The sequence below is a fragment of the Thunnus thynnus genome, chromosome 17 (assembly GCF_963924715.1).
Source record: "Thunnus thynnus chromosome 17, fThuThy2.1, whole genome shotgun sequence".
NCBI lineage: Eukaryota > Metazoa > Chordata > Actinopteri > Scombriformes > Scombridae > Thunnus > Thunnus thynnus.
In genome coordinates, this window is record NC_089533.1 from 7,769,746 (window position 1) to 7,789,217 (window position 19,472).

The 19,472-nt window shown below is 39.1% G+C and overlaps 2 protein-coding genes and 3 non-coding genes across 6 annotated transcripts in view; all 5 read right to left on the reverse strand.

The window, feature by feature from the left end:
• lasp1 (LIM and SH3 protein 1) overlaps nt 1-2,412 on the reverse strand; it is a 36,219-nt gene extending 33,807 nt beyond the window's left edge. The window contains exon 1 of one of the 2 annotated variants that reach the window (XM_067571384.1): nt 2,132-2,412. In XM_067571384.1, coding sequence (XP_067427485.1) covers nt 2,132-2,200 — 69 coding nt within the window. In that variant the 5' untranslated portion in view covers nt 2,201-2,412. The remainder of the gene's footprint in view (nt 1-2,131) is intronic. The other variant, XM_067571385.1, reaches the window with a different exon arrangement.
• Nucleotides 2,413-2,579: 167 nt separating this feature from the next.
• On the reverse strand, nt 2,580-19,125 carry LOC137168652 (plexin domain-containing protein 1-like). Its single transcript, XM_067571383.1, has 14 exons — nt 18,654-19,125; nt 9,120-9,286; nt 8,699-8,842; nt 5,539-5,608; nt 5,283-5,405; nt 5,074-5,192; nt 4,865-4,964; nt 4,657-4,752; nt 4,457-4,538; nt 4,315-4,375; nt 4,106-4,226; nt 3,932-3,967; nt 3,700-3,857; nt 2,580-3,608 (listed from the first exon to the last, which is right to left on the reverse strand). The coding sequence occupies exons 1-14, from the start codon at nt 18,730-18,732 to the stop codon at nt 3,495-3,497; spliced, it is 1,470 nt and encodes a 489-aa protein (XP_067427484.1). The 5' UTR covers nt 18,733-19,125; the 3' UTR covers nt 2,580-3,494.
• On the reverse strand, nt 6,348-6,419 carry trnac-gca (transfer RNA cysteine (anticodon GCA)). Its single transcript has one exon. It is a non-coding gene; the product is annotated as a tRNA-Cys (tRNA).
• On the reverse strand, nt 7,789-7,860 carry trnac-gca (transfer RNA cysteine (anticodon GCA)). The gene has a single exon. It is a non-coding gene; the product is annotated as a tRNA-Cys (tRNA).
• Nucleotides 8,501-8,572, reverse strand: trnac-gca (transfer RNA cysteine (anticodon GCA)). The gene has a single exon. It is a non-coding gene; the product is annotated as a tRNA-Cys (tRNA).
• Nucleotides 19,126-19,472: the final 347 nt, after the last annotated feature.

The following is a 19,472-nucleotide window of genomic DNA, read 5'->3' on the forward strand; positions in this document are numbered from 1 at the left end:
CGTGTTTCACTGGTAAAATATATTAGGCACAAGCACACACATATGATGTATGACGTCCTTGTTACAAGTTTTATTGGCTCCGGTTCAACAGCTGTCTTTCACTTAAGCCACAAAAAGCTATTTTGACAGATACCAGCCAGATGCTGTATCAACCTGAGCAAATAAACACTCAGCTATAAACTCATTACTAACAGGAAGTATTGAAAAGAAGCCAAATAAGTAGGCAAAACCGTCACCCAAAAAAAGCCTCGACCAAAATTCACTTCCTGTCTTTACATGTGCTCGGCTACCCGCTCCCTCTGCTGGGCCCAGCCCTGCTATACTGGAATGCAGCTGACAGACAAACAAGCCTCTGTGGCTCAGCCTCTCCACAGAAGGCTATTATAGAAGAAGACTGTCAGGTAAAAAAGGTATTCATCGGTGGCTGAGAATGCCAATGCAGCGGTGGAAGAACCCTCGACTCCTCTGCCTTCACCTGGGCTAGCCTAGCAGCACACGGAAAAATTCCCCCCGGCAAAAAAAAAATGTGGCCTTTGCTGCTTTTAAACAAACGAGGAGGACAGTGTGTATGTGTGCCACGGAGAAGGAAAAAGGGAGGTTGTTTTGGCGTGTCTGAAGGGGCGAGCGCTGATGCGGAATGGCAGCAAAGACAGACGGCAGGCTCCTCTCCTGTGCTCGGTTCAGAGCAGGCAGACAGCACAGCAGGCCTCTGACAGAGCACGTTTTATGGGAGTGTCTGTTTGCTGGAATGTACTCTGCTTCGGGCCAGATTCCACAGCTCATTCGGGTTGTACTTGTGGCAATTTTGGTTCTCATCAATACCGGCCTCCTAACATGGTAACATGACTTATATTTTTAGGGCTGCTTGGATTGCCTGAACGTGAAGAAGGGGGTTCTGAACTGAATCAATCCCTGTCTGGAGCACTTTTGGGAAAACATTAGTCATGGTGCATTCAGGAGCACATCCATGCAGCTGGGTAATAATGCATCCAATCAAGTGCTGATGTTACTTAAGATAATGTGCTTTGTGGGCTTCTTTCTCCACCTTTCTCGTCTGTCAACCCTTACAGATAAGCATGTCTCGACAGGGATTGATTTTCAATAGCCATTCAGACGTCCATTAGACAAATTATCTACTTGCCCCAAGCCCTGTTTTGGTAACAATATACAAACATAGTCTCTTGCCAACTACAGCAGACCCCACCCACCTCTGAAGTTAAGTGTGTTAACTTACATCTCTGCTTTATCTTCTCTGTCACATACACAGTCTAACCGATTGCACGAGCATTCAATAAATGCAATAATCTACACATGATCACCTCCATCAACCTAAAAGTTAACGGGGACTCGGGAACAAGGTGTGTTTGCACCACTTTTAACTCATACTGGTGCTCCCATATGAGTCTGTGACCTCGGCATAGCCACAATGGGTAAAACTGATGAGATTACAACCTCGGCTGAGATTAGGCTACCGCTTCTGATTGAAAATTATTCATCCCTGACTTGGATTAGCCTGTGAATTGGACACAGACATGTACAAGACAGTCAGTCCACGCTGAACACGAAAAGCTCGGCGACAGGGCTGTATTCTTCTTTTCTTTTAAGAAACGAGCAGATCTGACTTCTTATATCATTTATATGTATTTGTAAAGGTGAATCCATTGAGCTCAGAAGAGGTCTTGAGAGAAAGCTTAAATAAACGTTATCAATCGGTTTTCTTCAAAGCAGTGGTGCCAGCCAGGCCCAGACCAGGCTGGGCTGTCGGAAGCACTGTAAATCGCTCGTTTAGGGTTCATCAATATCGTAGCCTAAAGCAATTGTATAGATTTTTAAAAAAAGAAATGCAAATCCTGGGTTGTAAAGCTAATAAATTATCTACATGATTGAGTGTAGTTTCGTTTTCAGCCCGCCTTGTTGTGCCATCGCTTTGCAGACGTTAAGCTAGCCGTTAGCTTGCCTAGCTAGCGAAATACCTGTCCTGTTGGGGTGTTCAATTCATTCACAAGGAACGTGTAAGGTGTAATTTTAAGGGAGCAAAAATAAGTGTTGTTAGGGTACAAAATGAGGAAGACTTTAGAGGGTTATTTTTAAAAGACGTACAGGAAGTAAGAGCATTTTCTCATGTTCTTACCTTGTCCAGACAATTCACTTTTTCCGTGGGGTAAACGACTAGATTACATCTGCTACACAACGGATTCATGTTGGAGGAATGCTCTTCTAGCTAGTTAGCACAGAAACCGCCGATGATACTGGTTATAGCAATGTGCTGTCGAGTAGTCACTTTCAAAAACTAGCTATAGTGTACGATTATGATCGGTAGCAGACCAACACTAATCTAGTTGTTAGTAGCAAATCCAGGAGGTTGTTGTTGTCGTTGTAGCCGCACAGCTGGCTGTCAGTCCACTAACCAGACACGGAAAGCGCGTCCCCGCTGCCCCCCTCTCTTCCTCCCTCCAATTGCGCGCTCCCAAGCTGAAAGGGAAGAGGCAGTGCGGGAGGTTCCGTCCTTTTTACTCCGAAGAAAAATATGATTATTATTTCAGAAGAGGAACTATAACATCTATGCATTGTACATATTTATCCGAGACTGCAGTACTTGTGTGCGGAAAAGTTCTTGTCAAGCAACACAATCTAAAAATTTGCGTCTCTGTCAATGAATCCAGCTTGTGCACGTCCGATAAATCTGTCCTTTCTCCATCTGTGCTTGCATGGCAAACTTATGCGATCACCTCTATTGCTGCGGTTTTTGGGGGGGCTTTACCAGACGAGTGATCTTAAATCACATTTTTACACATCTGCCACGTTCACTGCATGTCCTACTTGATGTGTCCATGTGATACATTTGGTTAGGCTGACACCTGCTGACAAAAGAATTGTACTGTCTGCATATACATAGCTGATATTACCTCGTTTAACGTGGCTGCAACATTTTGTGAGTTTGCAAACCTTTCATCATATCGAACCTGACATAAAACACTAAAACATAAGCCTTGTAGGCTGGGATACTGATCAGAAGCTGCATACTACACTGCAGTGTTGCAAAAGCAGAGGTGGAGCTTAAAAAGATCAACTTCACAGTCAAAAGCAGCAGAAACTGAAACTGAAGCACATCCAGATCTTTATTTGTTTGATGTAAAACAGCATAGTTGATGTGTCTCACTGAACTTCCTTATTGCTAAAGTTGTCCAGCTATTGGCATGCAATTCACAGTTTATTGCAGTCAAATTTGATTTATTTAAAAAGATGTGAATGCAACAATAGTTTATTCAAAAAGAGATAGCAATTTCAAATGAAATCATTTAACATCATATAACATTCAACTATAATATACAGAAACTGCTGCAACAGTGTGTCATCATGAGATGATAAACCACTTGAAAAACAATCATAACTGAATGTTAAAGTTTAACTGGTTTGGAAAAGTAAATGTTTGAATGTTTGGAGAAATCAGTTCAATGCAAATATCTTGTTCATCCATGGTCGCATTTACGGTTTCAACATGGCCCGGCTTCAACGATGCTGTCCCTCTCGTGGCCTTCTCCCTCTACTTCTGTGTAACCAGATTGTTGCTTCTGAAACTTAAAGGAAGGCCAGTAGTTCTTGCGTCGCTGAAAAAAAAAATCAAGTAAAAGAAATGATATATTTGATGTGGACGAACATCAACAATCGGGGTTGGTGTAAGACATATTCTGTGCTCACCTGGATGAGGTAAAGTGGCGATGCAGCCGTGGGATGGTAGTTGATGTAAAGGGCTACTACTGTCAGAGCTAAGAGTAACACCAGAGCGGCTGCTATGCCGGCTATCACTCCTGAGTTAGCCAACCCTTCACTCGTGGTTGAAGAATCTGTCTTCACATCTGTATGGAAGACACATGGTTAAAAATTCCTTCATATACCTTAACCATAATGACTCATACAAGTATTAACTCACCACTGCCAGTCTTGAATATATGACATTTGGTGTAATCTGAAGGTAGAAAAAAAGCACAGCATCCATACTTAAGAAAAAAAACCATTTGCATTATGATGATATACTGCAGAGTTTGTAACCTGCAGCTTTTATTGACTGTACATTGCTTCGACACAGAAAATGACACAGCCTTACCATCACTTTCACAGCCGTTTTGTAGAGGAGTCAAAGAGGTCACATCCTCCATCTCTGGTGTGATAGAGGGGCCGATGGAACTGTCACCCCTGAAGTAATCCTCACAGGTTGCATCTTTACTCTGTCCATTTAATAGATAGATACATTCAAATTATGACACATTTATAATAACAAATCAACAGGTATTCATTCTTGACATCCAGCAGTACCTCTTCTGAACAGGCATAGTCCAGCCATTCCTGTCTGTGTCTATCCATGCCATCTGAACACCTAAAACACACAAGAAGTGTATGGATAGGGGTTTAAACTGCACTGTATTAACATCGGGGCCCAGCAAGGTGCTGAACTAACCTCTGGAGTACATTGCACCAACTACAGCCAGAAGTTTGGTTGGATGAGTGGCAGAGCTCACAGTTGTTGTGTTGCAGGCAGGCTGAAGAGAGAGAGAGTCAGGCATGAAAATACTGTAGGTATTTAGGAGTGTCGATGCATGCAAAAACACATCTTTTAAATGTATTTCCACTTATTTAATATGGACATAGATCCCTTACTAGGCAGTGGGGTGAACTCGACAGCAGAGTAGTTGGTGATCTTTGTGGTGTTTATCTCAGCCCTGTGGTACTCGTAAATCATCCGCCGCTGGGCATCTGTACTTAGAGATATCACAGGGTTAGGTACCTGAAGGTTTACTGAAGACCGATTATGTCTTTGGATGGTCGTGCTACATCTAAGAGAACAGGCATGAACATTATTGCTTACCTGGTGATTGAGAAGAGGCTGACGTGACCATGAAGGCATCAGACAAACCCACCTTCACTGGATGCTGAGCTGAACTGATCACATCTAATGACAGCGGTATCTGGTAAACAGACAAAAAGATGCCCATTTGAATAATGCAATGAGAAGGAAAATTATGTGAACAGCTTTGAGAATGCTACACAGAGCAGAGAGCAGAGGTTGTGTCTCACATCTCGGTAGCTGAACGTGATGGCTCCTGTTTTGTAAAGTGTAGCCTGAAAGGTAAAGGCCCCTTCTGACTCTTTGCCTAGGAGTCTGACCCGCTCCCACTGGACCACAAACACCTTACCTGAAGACAGTGGATACCGAACAGGAGTCAAATAAAACACCAGATAATCTAAGGATCAGTGACATGTTAAAATATCAGGAGGTACTTCACCATTATCCAGGTATTGCACAGTGGATTCTTTGGAGTAGCTGGGGTCAAAATTAGCCATTAGAGGGGCGATGTACTGTGTTGTCGTCAGCATACGGTGAGTAATGTCCCCTGTAAAGATAAACCCTGAAAATGGCCAGATGGACAAATATGTAAGACTTGTGTACTGTACGACCTGTTACATTGCAAAAACACTTCTCCGCTCTGAACATATGCTTGAAAAGGTCACTTGAACATCTGTTAGAAAATGAAAATGTACCTCCTGTTGCTATGGTAATCTGCCTCAGGTAATGTCCATAAAAGGGAAAGTCAAATGACAGGGCAACCCTCTGCAAAGAGAGAAAGTAGAAGAGAGAAATATTTTAACATACAGCATTTTTTTTTTATCATTCAAAAGGTTTTTAAAGAAATGTCTGAAATATTTGGTAAAAATCAGGTATTCTTGGATTGCATTGATCTTCACTGAATCTTAAACCCCACATATTAAAGCTGCTCGATGCTCTATAGCTAGAAGATATATTTCACTTAAGTGGATCTTTTGATAAACCTCCCAGGTTTGTTCAGATCGTTCTGTTCTGTAATAATCTTCCCTTACACATGTCATTTTATAATGTTTGTCCATCTAAAGTTAAAGACAAGTAAAGATATTTAACAAAAAAATAATACATTTTCAATAATGCTTTGTGGAAGTAAACTAAAGCTACAATGCACCAGATTGCAGCCTCCTGTTTTGAGGTTATGTTTTAAGTTGCTGTTCTGCAGTGCTGCTAAGCATCCTAATCAGCTCCTAAAGGAGGACGAGGCAGAGCGAGTTTGAGTTGCTCTGAGGTAGAATAAAAAAGCTGCAAAATGCTAACATGTCTGGGAAAAGCTCTTTTTGTTTTATTTACATGTGACATGATATGAGCAACATTCTCGCTCATGTAGTAAGTCTATCAGCTGTATGTGCACACTTTTAAATTGAACTGTCATACCTTCATTACTATCAGACTAAGCCATAGATGTGAAAGCCCACTAACCTAATGTGATCTATTTAACTTAATTAATGTTGACCTTTGTATATAAGGAAGGGGGCACCCGGATTTGAACCGGGGACCTCTTGATCTGCAGTCAAATGCTCTACCACTGAGCTATACCCCCCTGGGCTGCTGTTGAGGTTGGCCTTATCAGTATAGTTTGTACAGGGATATGCACCTGTGGTCACTAGCAGACTCTGCTTCCAACTTAGCAGTCACCCTGTCTCTGATAAACATTTTTTCCCAATACACAGTGTGATGTAACTCTTTTGCAAGGATCAAGTTAAAGCATAGACACAACTTGGCTGCGGTAACTGGGTGTGAATTTCCCAAAACATATAATCTGCTAAATAACTGTTATCTACAACACCACAGAGACTAATTTTCATAATGCATATTATCACTATCAAGATTAATAAGGAAAATGGGACAACTGACCGTGTTGTAACCACTGATGAAGATGATGACCCATGAGTCCAGTTTTACTATCATAATATACTACAGACACCTGTCTCGAGCACATTTTGCTTCTTAGCTTCATCCTTTTACAACCTGATGTAAGCACTGAAAAATGTAACAACTGTTGTTTCTCCAACAGTGTAACCTAGATTGGATGTTGCTACAAAGCTAAAGCACTCCAATTTCCACTTGGAAAATCTTGAGATTTACCCATCAGTGTTTTGCCGCGGCAACTTTTTCATTGTACAGGACTTTTTCTTTCCTGTAACTAATCCACCAAATCTTTCTGGATTAAAGTGAGCCAAAAGTATTATACAGGTGCCAGGTGTTGGACAATAAAGGTCCAGAACGGGCAGGTGCTGACAGCCTCTGGCAGGTCTGTGGCTTTTGGCATGTACCAACAGTCCTTTAACTCCCTTGGCAGTGTGAGCGCATGCTTCAGATTGAACTCCACTCAGCCTTGGTCTCACATAAAATGTGAAGGATAAGATTTCAGGCTTTTTTCCTCTGACAAATAAATCATCTACGTGTATTTGCAAATGCTGCAGTGCAGTGTTGCACTTTAGTGCTATATCTCATCAAGGACATACATGAAAGATGACTTTTGTTATCAAAATGGTTGAACATTTTTTTTTTTATCACAACTACATTAGTGGGACATGTGTTGAATGCTTGCTCAAAGGGGGCACCCACATTTGAACTGGGGACCTCTTGATCTGCAGTCAAATGAGCTACACCCCCCTATATGTTCTTCACTGACGGCCTGGCAAATTACCATACGGATAAACAGTAGGTGAAAAGATTGGTGCATGTATTTATATTACGTGTGTTTTGTTGTCATTCACATAATATGGGGGTAAGATTCTGGATTATTTCCTTTAAAGAGTCAGCAATTCTGCAGTATTGTTGTTTTTTTTTAGCACTTTATCTCACCAAGGACATAGTAATGACACATTTTCAAATGGTCAAATACTGGTGTATGTGGAGAGATTAACACTATGGTGGACCACTATAAAGACAATTGCTTCAATTTCAGGGGGCACCCAGATTTGAACTGGGGACCTCTTGATCTGCAGTCAAATGCTCTACCACTGAGCTATACCCCCTCTCACCATCTAATAATTGATTCTTATTGATAGGCTGGTAAATGACTATATGAATGAAATGTTTATCAATGATTTATCACAAAAAGATCAATTTATAATGTGAGGGGTAAAATGTAGGCTTCCCTCCTTTGAAAAGTGAAGAGCCAGAGATTGTTTGTGTACTTATATTTGCTGTAGTGTTGCTATTCAGCACTTTGTTGTCTGACCAAGGATATAGAAAAGATGGGTTTAAAAGCACACAAACCTTGCAGTTTGTTTATATATTATAGCAAGTTTGCATTTTCTTACACTACTTCCCACAAGAAGACTTTAAATGCAGCCATGCTAGTATAACACAGAATGGACATTTTTAGAAGTAAGGGGCACCCAGAGTTGAACTTCTTGATCTGCAGTCAAATGCTCTCATTGAGCTATAACCCCCAACAAGGACCATTTTCTCACTGCTAATATCTTGACAAATACATATGAAAGATGAGTTTTACAATGAAAGCAGCATTTGTGCAACTGGTGTGTTGATTGTCATGGTTGAGTATCATGTGAAGCTTCTCTCTGTTGACAAAGAATCAGTGTTTTTATCTATTCTAAAGATTTTAAATAGAGGTTTACTGATTTAGCACAACCAACTTGAGCTTATCACTATAGGGGGCACCCAGATTTGAACTGGGGACCTCTTGATCTGCAGTCAAATGCTCTACCACTGAGCTATACCCCCTGTGCACAATAAAACACACTACTTATTGATGGCCTGGTGATAAAGCAATATACATTGGATTTTTTTTAATGAATATCTTGCAAAGATAGCAAAAAAGTACATGTATTTTTTGTGTGTGAGACTCACCACAGCCTGTTTGTATGAATTTGACAGAATGCCATGGACTCTGACTTGGCCATGCCGGATGTCACTCATGTCTACCCATAGTTCCTGTGTGCGTTGGTCCTCGGGGCCAAAACTACGCCATGTATAATATTTGCCAGAATCCTCCTTCCAGACAGAAAAACACAGAGAATCGGTGCTTGTAATGATGTGACTGTGTTCACAGAGCGTGTCATACAGGCATCAAGAAGTCACAGTGAACACAGTTAAATCATATGCTGCCGTATGCTTCTCCAAGAGAGTGGAAAAGAGTACATTTTACTTTCCAAAAGAGGGCAGTGTTTAACTCCAACTAAAACAAAATCCAACATGTTAAAAGCCAAAAACATAATATAACTGCCACAAACCATTACAGTCATATGAAATGCTGTGGCATGGCACTCACCACTACGCGTGTCATGTTGTCTGGCAGCGTGTTGATGGTTAGCTCTCCACCCTGGACTGCCCTGCTTGTCCTAGCATGGCCTGAAGATGACCTTTGGGTTCTGTGAGTGTGACTGTCATCTCTGGTTGACTCTTCATGCTGCTGTGAGATCACACTGTACCAATCGTCTGTTAAAAAATTATGCATATCGGTTTAGTATGTTTTGCTGGTCATCGTGTTAAAGTACATAACAGCTATTGTGGGATGTGATGCATAAGCACTTGCATTCATGCATTTCAAATTGTAAATCCATTTATTCCTACTCTCCCATTTCAATATGAAAAAAACAAAAGGTAACACAGCAAAGCTTTTGTTTTACCCTGCGGTGCCACACACTGCAGGCAAACATTTCTGATGCCAGTTTTATTCAAACTGTTGAGAATGATGTTTACAGTTGTGGCTCAGAGCTTAGTCACTCAGCCAAATGAGAAATTACAATTTGCTTTTGATATTGTCAGTCTTAGCCTTGTCAGTTTGAACCATTGTTGAATAGAGACAAAAACAATACAAATGCATATTTACTGGTGCTCGGAGGGAACTGTCAAATCCTACAAACAATGTAAACCATGTATGTGTAAGCAAACTGGGGTAGGTATGTTTTGTTTTAAAGTTTTGGTTGTTTTAACTGATGACTTGTCTTTCATTCAAAGCGCATATTGAAAGCATAGAATAGAATAGACTCTAGGATTCAAAGCCACACTGAGGATTACTTTCCAGTTGATGTTGGGAGTTTATTTTAGCACCAAACTATGATTTTCTGTGGAGTGTGGAAAATGGATGACTGCTGGTACATTTATACCAAGACTTGGATTTGAACCTGCAGGAATCTTGGTCCTTGCACAACCTCAGTCAAGGACACAGCTGTAGATTTAAAACCGTACAGAATGAGCTCCTAAAAGTAATTGCTGCTGATGGTATACAAACACTGACAATGTTTGCCTAGAAAGCTTTTTAAGGACTTTTTTGTGTGGGATAGTCTGCAAAAATATTTATCAATTGAACTGCCCACTCGAAGTCAGTTCATATAAAATTGATCGCTGTATAATTAAAATTTCATGTTTTTCTTGTTGTTTTAGGCAAATATGCTTGCTTATCTAATGAACTGCCCACTCTAAGTCAGTTCAAATAAAAATTGATTCCTGTATAATTAAAACTAAATGTTTTCCTTGTTGTTTTAGGCAAATATGCTATGCAGTAAATATGCTATGTAAGAAACATAACACGTAAGCAATGCTTTTACATTTCTTGGACTTTTCTTAACAATCTCATAGTGTGCTGTGTAAAATAAAAAGATTACAGACTATGTAATTAATAAATTATTCCAGAAGACTACGATTTCAGCAAATTTCAGAAATACATTTGGCTCCCACAAAACGTTTTTTTTATTTTTTAGATTTTACAGCTTCGTTAAAAAAAATAAAGAGTCAGTGTTTACCAATCACACTTCCTATTTTTTCCACAAGCAGGTGATAAAAACGTTTAAGTGTACCTATAACAATCACTTCCAGACTTCATAATGACAAACAAATGTATGATATATGTGTGGCTAAAACTATTTAATGTTTGTATAACAACAATCTATTATATTTTTGAGGATCTATTTGTAGGATTTATGACTTTTGTCGTTTGTCTTTTAAGGACATTACGGTGATTGTTGGGGATTGCGACTTCTTTTCGGCACATTACGGGACACGGTGGATGACGTCACGCAGCTCATATAAACCCCGGCGACACTGATTTCTTTCGCGGGGTGTCTCATCTAACCCTAAGTAAGGGCGACCTCTCGTACTTAACGTTTGCTGTTTTCTGTCTCTGGCTTTCAGTAAACTACGGGAGGGTTTTTTGAATTGGCGCTGGGAACGTTTACGAACAACATACAAAAAAGCCAAGAGAATCACTCCGTTATGTTCAGTTTCCCGTCAGAAACGCCGTGAATGTCCTGCCGTGGTCAGCCTGGCTGCCGCGAAGAGTTGGTCTCTGTTGCTCCGGTGTTTTCGTGTCGGGACTGTTGGCAACTGAGCAGATTAAACTGAGCAGGGTGACTCGACCGGATCTATCAGTGGTTCGGTTAAAAAGCCTAAACTCAAACACTTCGATTTAAAGTCGATTTAAAGTTGTCAATCTTCTGTCATTATGTGTGTAAAGGTGTTTGCTTGCTCCCCAACTCATGCTAACGCTAGCTAACATAGCTAGCAGACCGGTCTGCCCCTTAGCTGAAGGAAAAAGGCTTTCATTCAAAGTTAACAAAATTCAGACACTGCTGTTGAAGTATTTGCATTTTAAAATTAACAGAGTAAGTGTACACACGTTTTTATCTCCATGTTGTAAGTTTAGCATTACTACAAAGTTGATTCAGCCATATAGACTTAAGAACAGCCAATTTTTCTATCCTAGGACGGTGAAGTCATGACCTGCCCTACTCGCCTCTGATTGGTTAGTACTCGTTGCCTTCGTCGGCTAGCTTCAGGTATGAGGAGTGAGATTGGCTAGGTCAGGGTAAGAATATCAGGGTAAACCCATCAGAGGCAGAGTTGGGCGGGTCATGACCTCGCCGTCCTAGAAAAAGAATCGCACATGGAGAATTTAAAAGAACACATGTACATTAACAATACACACACACAAAACTGTCCGTACCAGGGTTATATATGCAAAGTTACAAGAAAAAAAGAAAGAAAAGTAATACAAATTCAAAATAACTTATTACTGGTCCATGAGAAACTTAACAACACAATTAGTTATTCTTAAGGTCTCTAATCGTGGTGCTATATTGATGCAGTATTGATAAAGATGTCCAAGATTTGGTTTGGAGTAAGCCTATCTCTTCTTGTGAATGTGAAGTTTCCTAATAGTAAGAGTAACTATACAAATAATAATAATCATTATTATAATAATAATGATAATAATAATAATAATAATATATTTTTCCTTCTCATTACCTTCAAGACATATAAACATGTCTTTATCCTGAAATTGGATCATTTGCCCAGTTTTCCTTCTTATATAATGCGGAACATCCTCCCAAAATATTCTGGTATTTACTGTATATACAGTGATAAAACATATGACAGATTGTTTCTTCTAGTCCATAGAAATTGCAATAATATTCAATATTAATTCTAAATCTATCTAATGTCTTTTTTGCTGGATATATTCAATGCTATTTTTTAAAGGAAACCTCTTTAACTTAATTTCTAAGACAAACTTTGTCCTAGTCAAATTTTCTGCAAATTAATTTCTCCATGAAGTGAAGCCCAAAAGAATCTTCCTTGGGGCAGAATTATAGCTTTTATTTAGTTCTTGATGTATTCATTCAAGCATTTATTCTTAGTATTGTGAACTTCCCCAAGGAATATACCACTATTGAATGTTAAATTGAATTGTTGGTCTGAACAACAAAGAACCATAAACAATCTTCTTCATTTATTGGTAAGATTTTTCTCTTTATGAGCTGTTATTCCCCCCATTATTTGTTATTATGGATAAAATTGAAGTCAGGGAGAGTCTCTGTCAGCAAGAAACAAATTTTAAACACATTTATATTTTACTTAATAATAATTGTCATCTCCACTCACATGTGAGGCTTAAAAATCCTGGACGTTGAGTTTGTTCCTGAAACATTTAGCCTAATAGATAATTTTGTTTGTTCAAAAGACAGCCTAATCATATTCTAGGTTATTAAATGATGAATTCACAATCAGAATATCAATAAATACAGCCGCACACAATGAATAAATAATATGACTACATTCAGCCAGTAGAAATGGTTCCTGTGCCTCTGAGAAGGACTCAGTATAAATACAGAATGCAGGTTTTTATTCATCTGCAGGTGTTTGGCAAACAGGTAACAGGCTACAGAGAGAAAACAGCTGCTCTGGCAGTGATAACTGCACATTTATTAGTATTAGCACACAAACTCGGTTAAAAGTCTACAGCTTTCAAATCCGACGGACAGCTGATCCAGCTGTGATCAGCTGCTGTCGTCATCAGAAACTGACGTTGCTTCATGTGTCACTTCAGAGGAAAGGACGTCTCATTTCTTTAAAAACATATTTCCTCATTTCCTCTCTCCTTGCTTGGTTTCCCTTTCCATGCATCCTCTGTGGGAGGGACTAAGACGCAAGGAAAGGACGCAAGTGAGGGAAATGTGGATGCAATTTAAGGGACTTGGGATGTACCCATTAGTATTTGGTCCAGCTCTGTTCTAGCACACCTGAGTCAAATAAACTGCGATGACATTCCAACTCCCATGCAGTGCATTAATGGTGATTTTCATTTTGAAACAATTTGCTTGTGAAATGGCTGAGATTTATCTTTCATCTACTTCTGCCCTGACAGAGTTGTATCCCAGGGTGTGCATGTTTGACACCAGGATGAAACATTTAGACTGGTTAAAGATGAAGGTAAGGACATTTAAAGCATGTGGATGCACATTCAGTAAAATGGTTTTAATAAAGATGGGTCCTGACGTTTGCAAAACATTGTTAGTTTGAAATAACTACAGCTACAAGGGGAGAAGGGCATATATAGCCTAGTAGCTCATGGGGTGTGAGAAATTATGGTAACCAAACCCACATTATAGCACAAGGTAAACATATTACATAACTCGAATGCAGACATACCTCCCTCTCCTTCTACTACTACTACTTTTACTTGCCCATGTTAATGAGGAAAATTAATAGACTAGAACTTAAATCTTCTTTACTTCAGTTTTGTAGATGTTCATTGTTAAACAAATAATAATAACATTTATTTAAATAGCACTTTTCTTAACAATGTTACAAAGTGCAAACACAAGATAAAGTACAATAAGACAATAATAATAAAATATAAATGCATAAAGTGAAATAAAATAAAATTCACACAGAGATGAAAGCTTTTTTTTTTTTTTTTTTTTTTTAAAAAGAATGTTTCAAGAAGAGATTTAAAAGCAGTGATAGATTTAGCTAACCTAATCACAGCAGGTAAATTGTTCCAGAGTTTTTGGGGCCCGGACTGCAAAAGCCTGATAGCTCTTAGTCAACTGCCAGGACCAGAAAGCCACTATCAGCCAATCTAAGCAGGATTTTATAATTAGGGGCCTGGTCATGTAAAGCCTTGAAGGTCAACCGTAAAATTTTAACAATCAATGCAAAAATGAACGGGAAGCCATTGCAGGGAGGCTGGATTGGAGTTATATAATCCTAGCAGCAGCATTTTTAACCAATTGAAGGTGATAGAGGGGAACATGAGTAATACCTGTGTAGAGCGCATTACATAAATCTAGACGAGGGAAAAAAGCCTTGGACAACCCTGTGTAAGTCCTCCAAGGATAAGAAGGATCTAATTTTTGAAATTAAGTTGAAAGAAACATGATTGAACAACCTTCCTAATTTGGTCATTAAAACAAAGGCCAGAATCAAACCCCCAAATTTCTTGCAGATGGCTTAATGTTATGTGATAGGGCTCCAAGATTGTGGGCTATCTGACTGAAAGAACTGGGTGTGGCAAATAAGATAATTTACATTTCGTCATCGTTAAGTTGGAGGAAATTTTGAGAAGTCCAGCAATTGATATCAGAAAGGCAGGTGGTAAGTTTGGTTAGGACATATAACTGGGTGATGTCAGTACAACAATAGTATTGTAATGGAGAACAGCAATGGCCCCAAGATTGACCCTTGAGGAACACCATGAGTCAACTGGGAAACAGAAGATGGGGAATTTCCAGCAACAACAGAAAAGGTTCTATTGGACAGATAGGAGCAAGGAGAAAGTGGTGAAAGCAAGGAGCCTCATGTTAGTTCAGAGTATTTGCCTTAACAAAAATCTGGATAATAAACAAGGAAAAAAATGTCATAATATTAAATCTGACATATTGAATTTGGCCACATTTTCAAGCGCTTCTAAACAAGTTCTTGTAGGTGCCAGCACCCAGCGCAGCTTCTCTTGTGTCAGGGAAATGTTGATGTCTACATTTCTGTACTGAGTGTGGAGGGGAACATAGGCCTGTTGGTCCTTATGTCCTGTGCCAAACCCCCAGAGTTCAGACTTTGTGGGACATTGGTTGGCGAGGCCTGCTTTTAACATCACTCTACATCCACTCAGTTATAATACTGATTTCTTCCACCGAAAACTACAATGTGTCATTTAACAAGTCTCTGAAGTGACAACCCAAATGTCTTGACCTCATAAGGAGTTTATTGTACTTGTTCATAAATGTTTCTCTCCACCCTTTGATGCAATTAAATGGTGCGTCAATGTGTTCGGGGCAGCTCGTATATTAAACCTAGATGTGCGATTGTTGAGGACTGGATCCGCCCTGTAATGGCATCTATGAGGTAAGAAGAACTGGTGTGCGCACAGTTGTTGAGGTCTGCAGTGTAGCAGATAAACATATTCTGGTTTATAAAAGCTGGGAGGAGTGCAAATGCTGAATAAGAATTTGTGGCAGATAACCAAAACGAGTTAGGAGTTAGATTGTCTATCTGCTAAACTAACAAAAAAAAAAATAAAAATCACTCCCTCTCCAACCATTCTCACAGGAATACAACACATAGTCTGAACTCTGATCCTACTGCTAGGTATCTTACAACATTTCTTGTAATTCATACAAAATAGTACAATAAGCGTTGTGAAAGAATTAATACTATTAATTAAAATCTGACATTTTGAATATGCCCTTGAAATACAGTATGTTGATAAAAGTCAATAACAACACTATAAATTGCCTTGTAGTCACATAAATAATTAAATAATAATTAAATAATTAATAAAATATACCTCTATATATGCAATAATATACTGGATATACTTTTATATTTTATACACATATATTTTATATATTTTATAATTTATAAAATAATATATCTGTAAAATCTTCAAAACTGGAGAACTAACTTCAAAACTAAGATTTTACTATGATGTAATGTGAGCTACCAGTTGCACAATTTTGTAATATGGTCCATGCAAATCACATCGACAATTATAGCAGTCCCGTCTTTCTATTTATTCTTGTGTATATGATGAAATACCCACCAACAAAAGAAAAAGGGAAAAAAAAATCCAAAGGATTGCAAAACAGTTCCTAAGCAAATGAGTCAACTCTGTCTTCGTCTTCATCATCTGTCATCATATTGACTCAAGTGAGTCAATGTGAAGATGGGTCCTAATTTGTTTAGTACTTCTCCTTTTGCTCTAGGAAAAGAACAGGGTGGTGCCTCGGTTAGAAGATAATACCTAAGAATCTCACTGTGCCAACATATGAATGGTGCTGGTGAGTCAAAGTGAGAAAAACATCATTGGGTAAAACCACCCTTGGTCAAGAAAACAGATGAAGTTCGTACTAAATCCAGTATAAGACAAGTTTATTTCAGAGTGTAAAAGTTTTAATATTTTTGAGGCAATGAGAGAAGCACTAAGCTAAGGATTAACACCATTCTTTTAAATTTAGGCAATGAAAAGGCAGATGTTTTGGTCAGAAAACTGACCTCTGCCAGCTCTTTTAGGAGCAACCAAACCACGACATTTAGTTGACTTCTTCTGTGAGCGGTCAGAGGACTGTGAGGACACACCCTTCCTGAGCAGATGCTGAAGGAGTTGGCATTGACTCCTCAACATCACCCACATAAATATGTGTAGTTCACTTGAGGGATTGTGGTTGATTTACAGATGTGCAATTCCTGTTTTTGAACAGCTTTCATTACAGATAATAAGGCTTGAATACAGAGAGACACTTTTGTCTTGGTGATTCAATAAATCCTCTGTATTTGAGAGAGGAAAAGTAACATGTTTAGTGAACTCTCACTTCCATTAGACTATTAAAAATAGAGAAAGCTAATGAGGCGTGGCTTCTTTTAGTATATATTTTGGCCAGTAAATGAGCTGCTGACTGAAGCAGTTATCATGGTAATAATGCTCTAAAGCACACCCGGGAATCTTAAAATGACAAATACAACTGATAATATCCCTAAGAGGGTGTAACAAAGTTGTATTTCACAATAAAACTATTAAAACAAGTGACATTCCAATTTCGGTCAAGTCTTGTTAACAAAACATGGGTGCATTGATTGCCTCACTTTTCTTCTGTTATGGTGAAATGAAATCTCTGCGTGGATGAGGCTGCTTTTCATTGTCCGATAAGAGAAATTAATGAAGGGGACATAGTTCAGGCCAAAACCATTTCCCATACAAATGCTGTTTCAAATTACAACATAATTCAAAGAATAAGCTGCTCAGCTGTTGGCAGAGAACCGTTTTCGTTCCTGCCTCTTTAATTTTCCTAAAACATGTGTTTTGCTATCAAAAGTCAAATTGCACATGACTTTTATAAAATAAGAGTCAATCTGGGATCCACAGACAATAACATCTTATCTGTGATTCAATCTTACAAAACAATCCTTTTCACTTTCTTTCTTATTCTTCCAGAGTGTGCTTAGCTCCAAAATGTCTGGATCAGCTTCATGTTATTTGTTAAGCAAACTTCTCAGCAGAACAAGAGACAGGAGGCCAAACACTGAGGTCATTACCGGGTACACAATTCATTTTCAGCTCGGGGGTCTATGTTTTTACAGTCTGGTTCAGATGGTGTACATGGCTCTCTTAGGACCAGAGTCATATTTTAAGAAGGGAACAGTATATAATGTTGAGTGACAAGGCAGATAAGAGCAAATTAGGAAAGGGAAAGGAGGATATGCAAGGTCAATACTGAGTGATCCATTATGTTGCAAGCACATATCTGTGTGCCTCCTGCACAGGACTTTGTGATGCTGTTTCTTCTGCAATATAATCCTTACGCAGTAGATTTCTTCTGGACTCAGTAGGAGTACTAGATGGTTTAACTTGTTTTGATGCTGAAGAACCAGCGGTTGTGAAATGTAGGGAAAGATTTATTACGAATTCCAGCTTCCCAAAAGACATACTTGCATTTATATCAAGAAATATATAGTAACTGATAAATCTATGTCTTCTCGCTAACAGTCTCCAAAAAGTTTGTGCCAGACTCTAGCAGGGAGGCAAGAAGAAAAACAAAGTCCAAATCTAATTTTAAAACTGAGACAGGCTGTTTGCGGGTTGTTGTTTGGACTCCGTTGCATGCTTGTGGAATTGGGTATTTTTATTGTACACTTTATTGTAAAGTAGGTCATTCACTTTTGTGCATAAAATGAAAAGGGCATGGCATGCCCATTTGCTGGTCCATAAAGATTCCTGCTAAACCTCTGTGGTTTATAGCAAGTTAAAATAGAAACAGCATTGAGATGTAAATTAATTAGTAAAACCATTAACTATTCTTCCAAGTTCAGGAAAGTTTGGGTACATGACTGTGACAGCAAAAAACGTTTGCATGATAAGTTTAATTGCGCAGGCTTCAGAAAATTAAGTAAAAGTACTAATACAACAAAATATTTAAAAAAAGTGGAGAAGCTGCAAGACAGGCTTGCCACATTTGTAGACTTTAGCATCTGTGTGACCAGACAGGAGGCACTGAGCAAAGATGATGGAGGGAAAATACAAACAGCTCACCTGTTTGCTGTTGAGTCCAAACTCTTGCCAACTCTGTTTGGGAGAGACAGAGGAGCAGCATCACCAAGCTGAGAAACATCTTCGACAGCAAAAGACAAAAATATAAAATAAAAAAAACACTGCTTTGTCTCTGGTCCTCTCTTCTTCCTCCTCTTCTTCTCTTTGCAAAAACACTTTTCTCTGAATCCCACTTCCACTCCACAACCACTCTCTCTTCCTCCCTAAGAATCTTGCTCTCTCCACACACCACCCTGTTTCTAACTACACCCCTTCTCTCCTCCTCAGTGCCGTTCGTCCGTTGCCATGGCGATTACAAAGACACAATGTTTTTCTAGATCACACACATTCACAGTTTCTAGATCTATAATAATCTCCTCTGTTTGGGATTCCAGTGTAGTAACCCCCTTTGAATCACAGCTAACCTTCACCTTTCCCATCAGTCTGAATGATGAAAATATAAATAGGACCATCCACTGGAGTCTCACTGGACAACAGCTGTATGGCGCCTCCCTTCGTCCAAACCAGCTGCAAGGGCAGTGAGATATTTGACATCTGAGATTATACACGGAGATCATGATGCTAACAATGCCAGGCCTTAAATCAGAGCTAGTTATGGTATTGCACATTCCTTGTCAACTCTGTTTATGGCTCCCCAAAACATTGTGTCTGTATTCTAACAACATCCTTTTGTAGCTCTCATGGAACAGAAAAGTATTTTTGTTGCAGTTTTTATTTCCAGCGGTTATGTAAAAGCCTTGTTTTTTATGGCATGTAAAACTGACAAAAAGCGAGCTTTACAAGCACTGTGGCTGACTCCGC